At 36.4% G+C, this 19,059-nt stretch overlaps 1 protein-coding gene across 2 annotated transcripts in view; it reads left to right on the forward strand.

The window, feature by feature from the left end:
* Positions 1–12,745, forward strand: part of LOC111217078 (cytoplasmic polyadenylation element-binding protein 4-like) — a 31,219-nt gene extending 18,474 nt beyond the window's left edge. For both annotated transcript variants that reach the window (XM_022738775.1, XM_022738776.1), the window contains exons 5-10: positions 5,483–5,653; positions 5,811–5,900; positions 6,274–6,392; positions 6,546–6,660; positions 7,762–7,943; positions 9,345–12,745. In XM_022738775.1, coding sequence (XP_022594496.1) covers positions 5,483–5,653; positions 5,811–5,900; positions 6,274–6,392; positions 6,546–6,660; positions 7,762–7,943; positions 9,345–9,572 — 905 coding nt within the window. In that variant the 3' untranslated portion in view covers positions 9,573–12,745. The remainder of the gene's footprint in view (positions 1–5,482; positions 5,654–5,810; positions 5,901–6,273; positions 6,393–6,545; positions 6,661–7,761; positions 7,944–9,344) is intronic.
* Positions 12,746–19,059: the final 6,314 nt, after the last annotated feature.

Consider the following 19,059-nt stretch of genomic DNA (forward strand, 5'->3'; position numbering starts at 1 on the left):
TGAACTAAAAACATGCTCCCTCGGGAAAAATCATGTCACTTTTTCCCCACCCAAATGGACATAGTATGATTCACCCAATTTTTTAACACAGTTTTTCTCTGTGAAGGTGACACTGAGTACAGTAGGTCGAGATAGTTGGAGTGATGCTAAGCAAATGCGACTTTTGAGTCTGGTGACTTTGGAGCCCTGTGTCACCTTGCTTGCCTGGGATAGAATCCAATTTAAAAAAAGATGTGTCTCTCCTCTATGCTCCTCTGATTTGTAATGTCAACATGAAATAAAAATGCCATTTCCACACCTCTCCACTTAAAAGTAGTTTTAACCAACAAGCATCTTCAGTGATGACCTTTCACCTAGTTTTGTAACTTCTGTTGGGTCCCTCCCTTTCATCTGGCTGCTGATATTGCGTTGTCCCTTAAACAAATACATGAATGAAGAGAGGAATGAAAGAGGATGAGTAGATAAGGGAGAGGATGTAGGGGTTTTCGATGCCAGAAAATAAGTGGGTGGATTTTGGAGGGTGGGGGGATGGATTTAGGGATAGAGCGAGAAAGAAAGGTGGCCTCAGGATGGGACTTGCTGTATGTGTACTAAAACCTTGTCCTGTTAATGTCCTGTTATTCTGGTTTCAGGGGTTTTATATTTGAGGTTTAGATTTAAGGTCTTTTTCAGGATTTTCTTGTTTTTTTGTTTTTTTTGGGGTGGGGGGGGCATTTTACTTTCATTTGACAGAAACAGTAGAGAAGCAGACAAGAAATGCTGTAGGGGTGACATGCAACAAAGGTCTCCTGCTGGATTCAAACCAGGGATGTTGCACTTACATGGTATGCGTCTCCGACCTCTGGGCTGCTGTGATACCCTTCATTACAGGGTTTTTGATTCAAAACGTGAGGCTATATTGTGCTTTGTTTTCTACTTTTGAATTCAATCTGCTGCCTTTGACTCCAGGTACTGTCAATGCCTTTTAAAATTATATATAAATAACTCTGGCTGTCTGGAATGGTGGAACAGTTGTTAAAAAAAAAAAAAATTGGCAAATCCCTTTGACATGTGCTGCAGTTTCCACAACAGCAGTTTAATATTCAGCTGCCTCTACCTTGCCCTTGCCCACTCTCATTCCCTTTATCACTGTATAATTGTGTTGTTGTAGCTTTTGCCTTCTGGTCTTGGGCCAGGATGTCAAACAGGAGAGGCCAGTAGTTTCTTCACAAGATTGCCGGGTCACATGGTGAGATCACATGGTCAGGAGCTGTCATCAAGCCCTGAAACAGATGGTGCCAGCGGATAGAGGTTGAACACCACTTCTCTCTCTCTCTCTCTCTCTCTCTCTCTCTCTCCCTCTCTTTCTCTCTCTCTCTCTGTCTCTCTCTCTCAACCCCCCCCCCTCTTTTTGTCCCATAAGCAGATACACAGATTGCATACTCCCCATTCTCTTGATCTCTCTCACTTACTCTCATTTTCTCTCACCCCCACACAGCTTTTTATCAGCTTGTTTCTCCATCTCTTCCAATCTATTTTCTCTCTCTCTCTCCCTCACACACGCATACATGCACATCTTTTTATAGCCCTCTGCGCTCTCTTTCAATCTGCTTTCCTGTCTCTGTCTCTCTCTCTCTCTCTCCTCTCTCTCTTGCTAGCTCTCTTTGACCTTCCCCCCCAGAGTTAATGTCCATCTGGGTTGGAAAGTCCACTGAGGGAACTGAGGATTATTGCTTGTGTGCTCTGGCCACTTCTTCATCCTCTCCATGTTCTTATACTTTTAGCTGGTTCGATGCTTCAGTCTCTCCAGTGTCCGCATTTTAAATGATTTCACTTCAGCTCTGTGCAAAGAAAAAATGTTAGCATTAGAGATAGTAAAAAGAGTGTGTACACATATAACACTAAACTGCATTGTGGGCTAATGGACATGTTAGATGAGTGATAGACATGTTTTAAGGCAGAAAAAGGAAGTGGATTTCTGCATGAAGAAAACAAAACAAAAAAGACTTCTTTGATTATTCCTGCATGGAAAATGTACAGCCAAGGTGTGGTTTGTAATACCCTCTTGTAAAAGACACATTGTTCCCACCCTACTTGCTGTCAAATGTGTTCTTAAGATTGATCAAATTTTTCAAGAGATTTTTTTTTTTTAATGTGAAACATCCGTTTTTAAGGCGGCATCCAGCTAACACAGCCTGACACAACTGAATTCATTTGTACCCTCAACTACGTACAGTACGTGATGAGGGCAGCTGCTCCTCTCTCTCCTTGGTGACACTGCTGCCACAGGGCTGCTATCGTGTTTACACGGCAAACAATGGAGTCTGCAATGGTAACCGCTCGCTGTCACAGATGCACTGGGTTTAGATTTAGACATTAGAGCTGAACTTTTACCATAAGCACAAGGAATCACGTGTTGAGACATGACTGGCCATATCCAGAAACACATAATGCCAACTGCTGGGTTGTCACTTCAGGCCCCCCATAGTTGTCCGTACTGGTCCTTCATCTGCAGTGGTCTCAGCAACAGAATTGAACTAAATCTCTGCGACTGGGGAAGCTTGAATTTTAGTGACTGTATCTGCTGTTATCATGGTTCTTGTTCAGTTCTAATGTTCATTTGATGCTTTGCAGAGAAGTGCCTTGGTTCACTGAAGCAGCGTGTTTACTAGACTATCTGACTGTCGTACTACTGTGCCTGACTACCTGTGTTTTGCCTCAAGGTTATTTCCTCTTTCTCTGCTCCTTCCCTTCATATGATGACACACATTTGTAGTTTTTAGTCAAGCTGAGTGAACTAGAGAAGTTGCACAGCTGTTTAGTCAGTCACCATTCACTACCTAGTTATTTTTGCAATTAAATTCCAACGAAGCTGTTGTCCTTGCGATTGGCCCTGAGCGCGTTTCTGTGCTCACCGCACTTTTTTGCATTTCCTCCGCAGGGGCCCACAAATGTGACCTTGGCTCTCAAATTCATCACACTAAGCCTGTCTTGAGGAACTCGAGAGTTGGACTAAAGCCTCAGTTGTTATCTGCGTTTATGAAGCTGCTCTAGTCAGGGTTAATCTGTAAAGTGGCAATACAAAAACCAGTAAAATGCTAAATTTATTTGATTCAGAGAAAATTATAAATGATTTCATATCATTTGCCTTGACTACTGAAATTTTATCTGCAGCTACATCAAGGCTTTTAACAGTGAAGGGATATTTCTGTAGTGGAACTGAGGCATTTTGATAATGTCATCGGCATCATAGAAACAGGAATAAGAAAAAACTTTCACAATTCTCCTACACATAAAGGTTACTGCACTACTCTACTTATTTCCAGAAGGATTATTTAAAAAAAAAAAAAAAAAAAGTTACAAAAGCTTCTTTGCTGTCATCTGTTCTCTCCTTGAGAAGGCTGCTTACTGTGGGTTAGGAACTGAGCAGGGAGCCTCATGACTATTTCTTATTTTCCGAGTAGAGTTAAGGTTACTGTGCTATTTCTGTCAAGGTTACCAGGGTTCAGAATGGCCTGCTTGGAAACTCAGGTCAGCAAAGTCAAAGCATCAGTTTTCGAAACTCTTCAGAAAACATTTTTATATTCACTTTGGTTCTCAGTTGCCTTGTCTAATGTTCTTATCCTAGCGTCTGTGTTGAATTATTGCTTTAGGAATTATTATTATTTGTTGTTAGTTTTGCTGAGCTTTCTGTCATACTGATATGTCCTTTGCCTTCTCTGTGTCTCTTCACATTGAAACACTCTTCAACTTCACTTTGTAAGTGCTGTATAAATAGCCAGGTGGCAAGTGAGCACCTTGTAATGTGCCACACATTCTCAACCTTTTTGTGAAACGCATTGAGACAAAATCCTTGTGTGTGACATGATCAATCTGTAAGTAATTCACTGAAATGTCCGCCCACACACTTTCCCATATTAAAAAAACAGAAACTGTACTTTAACTTGATACTCTGGTGTCACTAAAAGAACATGTTGACAGTTCCGCAGACTCATTATGATTCACAGCTGATTAATAAAATAAAGGACAGGCTGGGAGGCAATTTAACATCCCCCCATTGTTATAGACCACCTGGCACTTCTGTTAGTGTAGTGTATTATGCATCTTTTAATAATCATCCTCTCCTTTGATTTGTCCTTACTCCACATGCAGCCAGGAATTATAGCAGGAGACGAGGTAACATATAATCATGGATATATTATGTCACTTTTTCAGCATAAATTAAACTGTGTATCTCAATATTTTGACTGATTTTGTCATGTTAAACTGTTATATTATGATTTTATTGGTTATGGTGGTGTTGGGTTGTTGTTCATAAGCTCATATAAGTTTTGAACGCCCCCATGCTTTTTATCTGTACAGTGAAGTGACATGTTTGTCTGCATGATCGTCTAAATGCCGAGCCTCGCTACGAGCTTGTGAAGTGATCTTATGCTTCTTTCATCCTTTTAGTGTGTGTGTCCCTCATTATGCTCGAATCTGCTTGCATTGTCTCATTTCCACACACACACGTTACAACATTGTTAAGTCAGACAGTACAAGTTGCCGGTGTCACATTTAGCTGAAAGTTAATGAGGCAAACAAAGTGTAGTATGTGATTTACACGCAGCACAACAGAGGCACGGACACATGGCCAGGCACAGACACTCGTACGAGCTCGCGCACATCACATACTGTAATCTGAGGCTAACTCCCTTGCATAAATCTTTATAAAGCAGCTCAGGGCGGGAGGGCTTAACCTCTATAACACACACATGCCCAGTCCACTGTGAAACTATTTAGACTCACTCACTGCTGCGTTTCTTCACTTCTCCACAGACTTTACAGTTGCTGGTTGCGCGTGAGGCACGTCACCTAATTAAGAATCTACTCAAAATAACACATAACGTGACATTCTGTTCTCTTCTTACTTTTTGTTTTTCATCCAGTCCAATTACTTTGGATATGACTCTAATAGTACTTTCAAATGGTAATTTATACTTGCTACATGCTAGACTACACTGGAAATATCTTATAACCATTTGACTGGACTTTCATGATTACGTCTATATTTGTTTCTCCTTTGTTACTCTTCACTCCTCCGTGTGTTTTTTTCCCCCAGACAGCAGCATGTTCATAATATTTGCAGGCTTCTGAACACATTTGCAGATGCTGAAGAGTTATAGAAATATTTACCATATTTTCTTCTCACCAGATGGTATTTAAGCCACACACGCGCTCAGGGAAATAGATGAAATGCTGTATGTTTTAAAGCATCCTCAGTAAGGTGCATTACATCCTACAAACATACAAATAAATGATGTCAGATCAATACAAATCTAAAAGAAATTCTTTATCTCTTCCCCTTCCACCCATCACCAGCCAGGTGACAAAAAGTGTTATAAAATACAGTTGTCATTACTGCTCTAGTGTTACCATGACAACATGGACCCCACCTCTATTTTTACTCCTAGTTCTCTCCTCAGGAAATAAACCGCTCCTGCTCTCCTTCTTTCCATCTCAGGCCACTCCTCTCTCTTCCCTATGGAGGATGGTTTCCCCGATGACGAACGTGGCGATCAGGGTCTTGCGGGCCTGGGATCTCCACACTGCTTTCCACACCAGAACGGAGAGCGCGTCGAACGCTACTCACGCAAGGTCTTTGTCGGAGGACTGCCCCCAGATATAGATGAAGGTACAGTAGTTGAATTACAGTCAAAATGATATCATTTCTCTGCCATTTGAGTCAGCGTCTGTCATGATTTAAACTTTTATCTTAAAATTACACCTGAAAACATGTTAAGCATCCTACTGCACACTGAGTATAAACCTGTAAATCTGCTTTATTTCAGATGAGATAACAGCCAGTTTCCGGCGTTTTGGACACCTGTTTGTGGACTGGCCTCACAAAGCTGAGAGCAAATCCTATTTCCCCCCCAAAGGTATGAGAAATTGTCATCCGAGGTTCTTCATATTGTGCCATACTGTGTCTGTCTGTCTGTGTTTCTGGTGTAAAATTGACAGAACATCTGTCTGCATTAAAGAAAGGCAGATATGTTTGATGATGTGCTCCCTCTATCAACATGTATGCATCCGTGCTGTCTGGTCTTTGTCTTCAGGCTGTTATCTGAAGCATTTGTTAACCATGTCTGGACTGTTTGTCTGTTTGTAAAAGCTTATGGCCCCCTGCTGTGAATGCAGTATGTCACGATCAAACATTGAGTCTCAGTAATCAGAGCACTAAATTCCAACATGATTCTTTGTCAGTTCTTCGAGTCCCCAGTGGCAGGAATAACCCTGCTGTATTTTGTGCAGGCTATGCCTTCCTGCTGTTCCAGGATGAGAGCTCAGTGCAGGCTTTGATTGATGCCTGCATCGAGGAGGACGGCAAGCTGTACCTCTGTGTGTCTAGCCCCACCATCAAAGACAAGCCGGTCAGTGGAAACCCGCACACAAACACCCCTGCCTGCACACATCTATTGCTGTTTCCACTGAACTCTGTGAAATGTGTGGTTATGACTTTGACTTGACTTTAGTGACTTTAGTTTATTACTAGAGCTGAAACCTGTAGGTTTTGTGTGTGACAGGTCCAGATCCGCCCGTGGAACCTGAACGACAGCGATTTTGTGATGGATGGATCTCAGCCTCTGGACCCGAGGAAAACCATCTTTGTGGGAGGTGTCCCTCGTCCACTCCGTGCAGGTATCCCTCATTTATATGTTGTTTTTTTGTTTTTTTGTACATAAGACACTTTCTCCACCAGGTGAATTATCAACAAATGTGTTTGTACTGACAACATTTACATTTGAAGTATATACTGTGCATACAGGCTGAATCATTTATCAAAGGCCTTCAAAATGTTCCCACTATTGTTTTTGTTTTCCTTATGTTCAGTCACCTTTTCAGTACATCTCTTTTTAAATACTCTGCATTTTATATTTGTGCCTATGTTTATACTGTAAGCCACAAATAAGCTAAGTTGCCCCTTCACTTCACTTCTGCTTTATTTCTTCCCATTATTTGAAGTGCCAGCTGTTGGCAGAAATCTTTTCTCTACAAGACACTGCGGTGTGATCAGCTTGTGTTCATAATAAGCATTAGGTCTGCTGGAGGGTAGAGCTAAAAGAGGTGCTGACCTAAACTGGTCCTAACAGGAAGTGCTCTGAGGCACGCTGTGCTGTGTTGAATATTAAATTCCTTTTTATCCTTATACCAACATCATGAGTAGTTCGTGCTCAAGTTTGCTGCTCTTCTGGTTGCTGTGCTACATATATGGTCATGACCAAGGTCATGAGGCCCTGTGGTGCATTAAATGATTTATGACCCTGTGCAATATCTGGGTCTAAATTTACTTGTAAAAAATCTACATATTGGGAAAAAAAAACCTGCCATTTAACTTGTTTTTAATAAGTAAAGCTAAACTGTTCATTTTAGAGTCACTTCCTCCCCCCTGCCCCATGAATATTTGTTAACAGCAGTTAAGAATAACACAATAAAGACTGCAAATAAACTTGTTGGGATTTAATGCAGCCATTTTAGCAGCTGTCCACAGGGCACTGCCCTCATATTTGCATCAAACAACCCACATCAGCTTACAGTGTTTGTGTTCACTGTCTACAAAGACATGAGTACTAGGCGTGTGTGTGTGTGTGTGTGTGTGTGTGTGTGTGTGTGTGTGTGTGTGTGTGTGTTGTTCAACTTTGCAAGAGGGTTTGTCATTATGTTCACGTCTCTGTGTGTCAGACTTGTTTTTGTAAATATGTTGCTCAGCTCATTCAATGCGTCTCTTTCTCCCCTCTGCAGTGGAGCTGGCCATGATCATGGACCGCCTGTACGGTGGAGTTTGCTACGCTGGCATTGACACAGACCCTGAGCTGAAGTACCCCAAGGGAGCGGGGCGTGTCGCCTTCTCTAATCAGCAGAGCTACATTGCTGCTATCAGTGCTCGCTTTGTACAGCTGCAGCATGGAGAAATCGATAAACGGGTGAGCTGAAAGAATAGAGAGCTCGGTGTTTTTTCGGCCTACGCTCTTGGTCCCTGTCTTTCTTCATTTATCTCCCCACAGCTCACTTCCTGCTCTATTTCTCTCAAATGACTTTAAGAATTTAATCCGTCTTCGTTCTTATTTATTTTTACTGAATCTTTCGTCTTCTGCAGTGCAGGGCAGGCTGGATGAGCGTACATGCTTATTTTTAACACTGCTCTGTTAACAGTTACAATGAGAAGTAAACTTACAGGAACAGACATGGTCGTTAGTGGGACATGATTAACAAAGATTCAGTTAAAAGACGCAGATGCAGGACGGTCAATGAGAACAGTGCTGAAGTTACAGAGAGATGTAAGGCAGATTATTCCAGGAGACCACTGCAGGAAAATAAAAAGCTATCTTTTGGCTGTTAGCTTCAACTTGTTCTGCAACAACCTGTTCTGGGCCATTTTCACAGCAGACATAGGGAGAGCAAAGGTGTAACTATTGACATTAATGATGCCTCCATTCTCTTTAATTGATGACAGTGAACCAGCATGCACAATACCTACACCACTGAAGCTGCTGAATTGAATTTATCCGTCATTAAAATACATTTCTTGTTTGTATGTCCAAATGTGAAAGTGTGTGAAAAAAGGTCTGTGCGCGCCACTACTACTCAGTCTCACCAGTTTGCTGTATGTAATGACCTTACAGTCTCACACACACACACACACACACACACACACACACACACACACACACACACACACACACACACACACACACACACACACACACACACACAGTGTACACTTGGGTGATGCAAATGCACTTGTGAGCTAAGCCTAACAATGTCTTACCACCCACTCCTGTCAGCAGCCAAGGAATTAAAGTAATATCTGCAGGTCTGCCGCAGAGCCTACGGTGGCTTGTAATCGACACAAATAATATTCACATTTGCACAATAGACGTGAGGGAACAAGTTAATTTCAGCAGAAATCCAACAGAAATATTTTGTGTAGAAGTATTTTCATGATATAAGTTTGCAGCTTTCTCATTTGCATAATTGGTGTGCAAATTTTGTAGACTGGGTGCCTTGGTGACATTCACTTGCTAATAGCAGAACTCTTCATCACTGAACAGTTGAAAAAGCAAGTAAAAGGTGTTTTGAAATTCAGTATGATCTTGAAAGTGAGTTTGAAATCCACAAATTTCATCATTTGCCCAACTGTTATGAAAATCTCTTCAGCTATGTTGTGGTTATTTTATAATGAATTGAATTCTTACCATTAGTTTTCTATGTTGTAGTCCACCAAAAAGAAATCATATACTTATACTAAGAAGTGGGGGATACAGAAACAGGATTCATAAAGAAAATAACATTGCTGATGAAATCATTCCCACCTCTGATTGCAGGTGGAAGTGAAGCCATACGTGCTGGATGACCAGCTGTGCGATGAGTGCCAGGGAACTCGCTGCGGCGGCAAGTTTGCACCGTTCTTCTGCGCCAACGTCACCTGTCTGCAGTACTACTGCGAGTACTGCTGGGCGGCCATCCACTCGCGCGCCGGACGAGAGTTTCACAAACCCCTGGTGAAGGAGGGAGGCGACCGACCCCGTCACATCTCCTTCCGCTGGAACTGAGCAGAAGACAGAGAGGGAGAGGCAACAGGGGAGCAGGAGGGCAGGTAGTGCAGGAGTCGCAAATCATTGTACAAATAAATGCACTTTTCTGTTGCTGGTTCCTTTTTGCTCTAATTTCACCGAACCTTTTTCTCATTTTGTTAAGTTAATATATATCTATATTTTGAAGATAGAAAAGAAAAACTGGAATTATATCCAAATATGTCCAGCAAGGAAAAAAGATGTGTAACATAATTTTATTTATGCGTTTGATTTTTGAAATATTTTTATTAGTTCTCAAAAAATACATATATAGGAAAGTTTGAGGTGTGATATGGTACTCTGCTATTCAATTGGCATATTTTTCTAAACAATGTATTTGATTTTAATTTTGATACAAGAGGCCCCAAAACAAATAATGTTAATTTGGCATTTGACGGACTTGTTTTGTAGCAGAGCTGTTTGCTTTTTGTTTTGTATCGAGTCTCCAGAGCAAATGCTGTTGAAACAGTATCTCATTGGCTATTTCTTTCTGAGAGGTGTGATTAAGTTTATTGATACAAGAGGCTCCAGAGCAAATGTGAATTGAAAAAGGTGTTGCTAAAGAAGAGTGCACTTATTTCCAATTCAAAGAGTGCAGATACGCTATATGAGACCCTTAGTTGTTAACCAAAGCTGAATCTTAATTAACTTTGACGAACAGAAAGGGCCCACTGCAGAAAGAAATGGATTCTTTTTTTCCTCCCAGATCAAAATTTTTTAACCTCTCTTTTTTTTTATGATTTCCAAGACCATACAAATATTTTGATGTTACTTGAAAATCACAACAAAATTTTAGCAACACATATTTGGGTTTTGATCTCCATTTTGACATGCAAAAACTAATACCTCAAACTCAGCTGCTAATGTGCCGAATACAGGTTAAAAAAAAAAAAGAAAGAAAGCAAGAAAGAAACCATCATCACCTGCTGCTGTTCTCCTTTCCTTAGAAGTGTAATCAAAGGGAAGTGATGTAACAGGCAGTGTCTGATGTGACTGGTACAGTTTTGTACTCACTTGCTTCATCACCTCCTTATTTTTGTAATCAAACCCAGGGTTGTGCTAAGGACAGAGCAGAGCATCGTACAGTATACAGTGTATTAGGGGAATGTATGGCGTAGGGAGGCTACAGGAGAGACAGACAGGCTTACTGCTAAAGAGATAAATCCAGCCCCACTCCCCCCCTCCTCATGTCTGCCTGTGGCCCCTGCTGCTAAGCTAGCAGCTAACAGAGGGTAGGGCCTCATTCACAGATCAAAACCCACTTTCTGTGTCTGCACACAGCGGAGCTTGGATACAGATCTTTCAGGACTGAGGCTAAAGTAACTCCTCGAGAGAAGGCTGGTTGCGTGGGCAGCCTTTATTGCAGTTTTCACAGGGGCTACCGCCAAACGGGAGTTGCCTGTCTTTGTTCGTTTTTTTTTTTTTTAAATGCATTTGTGCAATTCTCCCAAGTCTTTAATGAAAAAGTACTACTTTGCATCCAACAGTCAGCGACATTTAATTAAAGAAGCAATTTAAAGTTTATCTGATTTCCGAATCGTCAGCACACATTTGAGTCATGGAGGGATCTGCCCTGTCGGCGAACCCTCTATCCTTTCTCCTGCCAAGTTAATCCAACTCAGCATCCAGTGTTTTTGAAGCATAAATGAAGATAGTCTCTGCAGTGTGCTCTACTACTACACACTTGTGACCCACATGCAGTTTGCTCTTGATAACTAGATTGCAGGTCCAGTCGGTTGTACCCAGTGGCTTTTGGGAACCAAAGATGGCTGTGCAGTAGTGGGTCATACTGTAGCTCATTTCTTGTCTAGGTTTTTATTCTTATTTTCTTTTTTCATTTCCTCAAGGATGTTTTTTTCATATATATTTTTTCAAGAATCTGTCACTTATACCCAGTTTTACTTAACTGTCAAGCCCTGATGGACTCCAGCGAACCAAAGATTGGCCTTGATGATATTTATATGTATTGCAGTCAAAACCCATTAGAACACCAGTGGAAAAACAACAGGGCTCGCAGACACACACACACACACACACACACACACACACACAACACACAACACACAACACACACACACACACAAGGCCTCACACTCTCCGTAGCCCAAAATGGAGGTGCACGCTGGCACTAGTTTTTTTTAATTTCAAATAGGTCTGTGTGTTTGGGAAAACATAAAGTGCACATCAACACAGCGAAAGTAAAACTAATCCTCACATTTGTTTGACGTTTTAGGTCACTCAGTGGCATCCTACTAGCCGAGCATTTAAATATGTCAGGGAGTTAGTACAGAAACTTGATTATACACACTAGTGAGAATCCTCATATCGGCATGGTGTCGTTTGCACCAGTTTTGCACCCTGGACATTAGTTTTGTGGGTGTGGTGGGTGAGCATTTTAGAAGTTAAAACACTTTGTGAAGAATTTGCTGTTAAATGAGATGAAAAAAAAAAGATTATTTTATACATGGCCTGCTGATTTTTGGTACAGTGTTTTCTAGCTAAATTATTTTGTCATGCACATATAAACATTTATTATGCACTACTTTTCTAAATATTTTTTCTTTTTCCAACAGTCATTTTAGGCACATTTTTCACAAATGGGGAAACTCCTTTTTGCAATACCTCAATTTTTCACATTGTGAAAGGTAGCTTTTGTACTTTTGTTACTGAGAGATCTGCATATATGGAAATGTTCATTTTAAGAAAAAAAGTTGAGTGATTTCAATATATATTATTTTCAATTATGCTTTTTATACATTTCAGTGCTGAGGAATCTTTACAACTAAGTGCGCACTTGTGTTGATGCGACTTCAGATCTGCAGAGGAGAGACCAAAGTGTATTGCTCTCTTGGTCTTAGCTTTTCGTACACTAGATGTTTCCAGTCAATCTGGTCAATTACAGCATGGCGAGAGAAAAAAATAAACAAGTTGTAATTTGAAATTGATGTTAATGTCTCTAAACATGGCTATACTAGTTGGAAATGGTAACTTCTGTCTTGGTTTCCTCTCCATAGATGGAGCATAACTTATTATAAGGAGAATGCAAAATTTGGTTCACGCTTAACGCTGAATCTCGTATCACAAGAATGGATGTTTGGTGTTTAGATATTTTAATATTTGAAAAAAAAAAAGTATATATATATTCTTGAACTTGCCAACTAGCACCTATTGTAATCCTTAGCATGCATGACAAAAAAGAGAAAATGACAAGTACATGAATTAGCTATTAAAATTAATTGTTGTGGTGTGCACCAAATGTTTCTCAACTATTAAGTTGTTATAAGGACACCCCCCAAACCCACTCTCACCTCACCTCACCCTCCTCCCCACATCCCCTCCACATGTGTTGATCTCCTTGCTTCCCCATTCGCAGACCTCTGCAGGATGCACATGACAGAGAGATAAGACGAGAAACAAGACAGAATCTAACTTAAAATCGATTTGGCAGTGCATGACTTTGAGCATCCTTATAGAACACTGTTTAAAAGACTTGAGAACTCATCCCCGCTGTCTGTCGAGGTGATCTTATATAGACCTATCTGGAGGAAGGGGAGCTTAAAGACTTGAATGTGGTAAATGTTGCAAGTTAACTTCAAGTTGTTATGTGCAATACTTCTTTTGAACCTTTTTCCAGATAAAGACTCTTTGCAATGTAATTCTTTAATGCCATTTTTAATTGCAGACATTTAATTAAAGAAGATGTTAATATGTTTTTCACAGTCATTTTCTACTGTTATTGTAATCCTTTTCATGCTGGTGTTTGTAAAAAAGAAAAGAAATCAAACTATTTGTACTAATATAAATAATTGAAGTTATTTTTAAAACATTAAAGGTTTTGTGCTCATTTGCTTATTTTGTTTATTTTAAGCTACTGTGATTGATTGCATTGTAATTATTAGGTCAACAATGTATTTAGCTGTTTATTGGTATATTTTTAATTGGAATGTATAATTGATTTTTATAATTTTGATCAGATTTTTGTTATATTTTTGAGGTGAAGCTTTTAATATGTTAAAGTGTCTAGTTTTTACTAATTGCTATATTGTGCTCCACAATATATGGTTCACATTTTCTGAAGGAAAATAAATATTTAAATATTTGTCTGTTTAATGATGTTACTTAATGGCAAGATTTCAATAGTTTTTAACTGTGTATGGGAAGGTTGTTGTATTTATTAATAGCATTTTTTTACTTAAGATATCACCTTAATTTTTATTGTCATTTCACTTTATAAGTTCCTATTTTTGTATTTTCCTTTCTAATTAAGTTATGTAATACGGATATGTCCATATTTCTAGGAGTTGCTCTGTAAAAGTGCTAGTGAAACAAAAAAGAAAAATCTAATGTTATTTAATTGTTTGCAGCCAACTATTTATAACAGTATGCATAATTTTTTAAATATTTGTAATGTGAAATGTTAAATGAAATAAATCCTAACTGTGATGAAAATATGTGCTTGGTGTGCTTATTTACGTTAAGTTTCTGACATTTAATGCTGTTTTAAGATGGTCTTACTAACTGCTACCTGACCCTGATAAGTTTCGCCACATCTTTCTGTGCTGTCTTGTAGTGTGATATTTTCATATACATTAGCAGTCAGTCTGAACATTTAGCATTGGCTGTAAATGTGAGAGAATCATCACATGTTCATGATCCTGTGTTGAAGAGTAAAATCTACATATTTGGCCCTACATAACACAAGTGGAGCAGGTTAAAGCTGGAGCCTCCAACAATCACTACTTCTTTAAAACTGGCTTTGAAGCAGGTTTTTACTCATGAGAGTAACTTAGCAATAGGCTGAAAGGTGGTGTTTCATTGCTGGGTGTGGTTAGAAGTGTAGTCTGTAAATCGTCCTGACAATGATGTCACAGTGTACTGCCACTCCCTGTGGTACACTTCTACATCAACACAACACAGTGAGAAGTTGAACACCTAGAGGTCAGTGATTTTCAGCTGGTGATAAGTTGGTCTCTTTTTATGCCTTACTATACTATGATGTTTTGATTACTTACTATACTATGGCATTTTATGATTACAATTCTATGACATTTATTGTCTTTTTTTGACATTTTTATACCTTACTATACTATGATGTTTTATTTATGTTTATACGCCTTACAATTCTATGACATTTATTGACGTTTTTATGCCTCACTATACCATGATGTTTTTGACATTTTTATGCTTTACTATACTATGACATTTGATGCCTTACTATACTACGATGGTTTATGTCTTATTATGCTATGACGTAGTTTGACATTTTTATGCCTTTCTTTACCACAAAGTTTTTTGACGTTTTTATGTCTTACTATACTATAATGTTTTTTTGATGTTTCTATACGCCTTACAAATTCATGACATTTATTGAAGTTTTTATGCCTTACTATACTATGATGATTTATGTCTTATTATGCTATGACGTTTTTTGAAATTTTTATGCCTAACTATACTATGATGTTTTATGCCTTATTGTGCTATGACATTCTTATGCCTTTCTTTACTATCAAATTTTTTGAAATTTTTATGCCTTACTATAGCCTACTATGATATTTTAATAGCATTTTTTTACTTAAGATATCACCTTAATTTGTATTGTTATTTCACTCACTCAGTTCCTATTTTTGTATTTTCCTTTCTAATTAAGTTATGTAATACGGATATGTCCATATTTCTAGGAGTTGCTCTGTAAAAGTGCTAGTGAAACAAAAAAGAAAAATCTAATGTTATTTAATTGTTTGCAGCCAACTATTTATAACAGTATGCATAATTTTTTAAATATTTGTAATGTGAAATGTTAAATGAAATAAATCCTAACTGTGATGAAAATATGTGCTTGGTGTGCTTATTTACGTTAGGTCTCTGACATTTAACGCTATTTTAAGATGGTCTTACTAACCACTACATGACCCTGATAAGTTTCGCCACATCTTTCTGTGCTGTCATGTAGTGTGATATTTTCATGTACATGAGCAGTCAGTCTGAACATTTAGCGTTAGCTGTAAATATGAGAGAATCATCACATGTTCATGATCCTGTGTTGAAGAGTAAAATCTACATAATTGGCCCTACATAACACAAGTAGAGCACGTTTTTTTTTATGCTTTTATATGCCTTCCAATTCTATGACATTTATTGATGTTTTTATGCCTTACTATACTATGATGTTTTTTGAAATTTTAATGCCTTACTATACTATGACGTTTTTTAAAATTTTTATGCCTTACTATACTATGACGTTTTTTGAAATTTTTATGCCTTGCTATACTATGACATTTTTTGACATTTTTTTGCTTTACTATACGATGATGTTTTTTTGAAATTTTTATGCCTTACTATACTATGACTTTTTTTGACGTTTTTATGCCTTACTATACTGTGACGTTTTTTGACGTTTTTATGCCTTATTATGCTATGACGTTTTTTTTAAATGTTTTTGTACACCTTACAATTCTATGACATTTATTGATGATTTTATGCCTTATGACGTTTTATGCCTTACTCTACTATGACTTTTTTTGAAATTTTTATGTCTTACTATACTATGACATTTTTTGACATTTTTATGCCTTACTATAATATGACGTTTTTTAGACGTTTTTATGCCTTACTATACTATGACGTTTTTTGAAATTTTAATGCCTTACCATATTATGACGTTTTTTTGAAATTTTAATGCTTTACTATACTATGACATTTTTTCACATTTTTATGCCTTACTATACTATGACGTTTCTTGACTTTTTTTATGCGTTTATATGCCTTACAATTCTATGACATTTATTGATGTTTTTATGCCTTACTATACTACGACATTTTTTTTGAAATTTGAATGCCTTACTATACTATGATGTTCAATGCCTTACTATAATATGACATTTTTTGACGTTTTTTTTGCTTTACTATACTATGAGGTTTTTTTCACGTTTTTATGCCTTACTATACTATGACTTTTTTTATGTTTTTGTACACCTTACAATTCTATGACATTTATTGATGATTTTATGCCTTATGACGTTTTATGCCTTACTCTACTATGACGTTTTTTTGAAATTTTTATACTTTACTATACTATGACATTTTTTGAATTTTTTATGCCTTACTATACTATGACGTTTTTTGACATTTTTTTGCCTTACTATACTATGACGTTTTTTTGACATTTTAATGTCTTACTATACTATTTTGTGTATTGCCTTACTATACTGAGACCTTTTTTTGAAATTTTTATACTTTACTATAATATGACATTTTTTTTACGTTTCTATGCCTTACTATACAATGACGTTTTTTTGAAATTTTAATGCTTTAATGTACTCTGATGTTTTTTATATTTTTATGCCTTACTATGCTATGATGTTTTTCGACGTTTTTACTATACTATGTTGTGTATTGCCTTACTATACTATGACTTTTTTAAAAATTTTTTATACACCTTACAATTCTATGACATTTTTTTATGTTTTCATGCCTTACTATACTATGACGTTTTTCAACGTTTTTATGCCTTACTATGCTATGATGTTTTTCGACGTTTTTACTATACTATGTTGTGTATTGCCTTACTATACTATGACGTTTTTTTAAAATTTTTATACTTTACTATACTATGACGTTTTTTTAAAATTTTTATACTTTACTATACTATGACGTTTTTTTAAAATTTTTATACTTTACTATACTATGACGTTTTTTTAAAATTTTTATACTTTACTATACTATGACGTTTTTTTAAAATTTTTATACTTTACTATACTATGACGTTTTTTTAAAATTTTTATACTTTACTATACTATGACGTTTTTTTAAAATTTTTATACTTTACTATACTATGACGTTTTTTTAAAATTTTTATACTTTACTATACTATGACATTTTTTGAATTTTTTATGCCTTACTATACTATGACGTTTTTTGACATTTTTTTGCCTTACTATACTATGACGTTTTTTTGACATTTTAATGTCTTACTATACTATTTTGTGTATTGCCTTACTATACTGAGACCTTTTTTTGAAATTTTTATACTTTACTATAATATGACATTTTTTTTACGTTTCTATGCCTTACTATACAATGACGTTTTTTTGAAATTTTAATGCTTTAATGTACTCTGATGTTTTTTATATTTTTATGCCTTACTATGCTATGATGTTTTTCGACGTTTTTACTATACTATGTTGTGTATTGCCTTACTATACTATGACTTTTTTAAAAATTTTTTATACACCTTACAATTCTATGACATTTTTTTATGTTTTCATGCCTTACTATACTATGACGTTTTTCAACGTTTTTATGCCTTACTATGCTATGACGTTTTTCAACGTTTTTATGCCTTATTATGCTATGACGTTTTTTTTTATGTTTTTATACACCTTACAATTCTATGACATTTTTTTATGTTTTTATGCCTTACTATACTATGACGTTTTTTGACATTTTTTTGCCTTACTATACTATGACGTTTTTTTGAAATTTTTATACTTTACTATACTATGACATTTTTTGACATTTTATTGCCTTACTATACTATGACGTTTTTTTGAAATTTTTATACTTTACTATACTATGACATTTTTTGAATTTTTTATGCCTTACTATACTATGACGTTTTTTGACATTTTTTTGCCTTACTATACTATGACGTTTTTTTGACATTTTAATGTCTTACTATACTATTTTGTGTATTGCCTTACTATACTGAGACCTTTTTTTGAAATTTTTATACTTTACTATAATATGACATTTTTTTTACGTTTTTATGCCTTACTATACTATGACGTTTTTTTTAAATTTTAATGTCTTACTATACTATGTTGTGTATTGCTTTACTATACTATGACCTTTTTTTTTAAAAATTTTTATACACCTTACAATTCTATGACATTTTTTTTACGTTTTTATGCCTTACTATACTATGACGTTTTTTTAAAATTTTAATGTCTTACTATACTATGTTGTGTATTGCTTTACTATACTATGACCTTTTTTTTTTTAATTTTTATACACCTTACAATTCTATGACATTTTTTTTATGTTTTCATGCCTTATTATACTATGACGTTTTTTGACATTTTTTTGCCTTACTATACTATGACGTTTTTTTGACATTTTAATGTCTTACCATACTATTTTGTGTATTGCCTTACTATACTATGACCTTTTTTTGAAATTTTTATACTTTACTATAATATGACATTTTTTTTTACGTTTTTATGCCTTACTATACTATGACGTTTTTCTTAAATTTTAATGTCTTACTATACTATGTTGTGTATTGCCTTACTATACTATGACTTTTTTCGACATTTTTTTGCCTTACTATACTATGACGTTTTTTTGACATTTTAATGTCTTACTATACTATTTTGTGTATTGCCTTACTATACTGAGACCTTTTTTTGAAATTTTTATACTTTACTATAATATGACATTTTTTTTACGTTTTTATGCCTTACTATAC

This window comes from Seriola dumerili, unplaced genomic scaffold (genome assembly GCF_002260705.1).
Source record: "Seriola dumerili isolate Sdu_G_001 unplaced genomic scaffold, Sdu_1.0 BDQW01000040.1, whole genome shotgun sequence".
NCBI classification, from domain to species: Eukaryota; Metazoa; Chordata; class Actinopteri; order Carangiformes; family Carangidae; genus Seriola; species Seriola dumerili.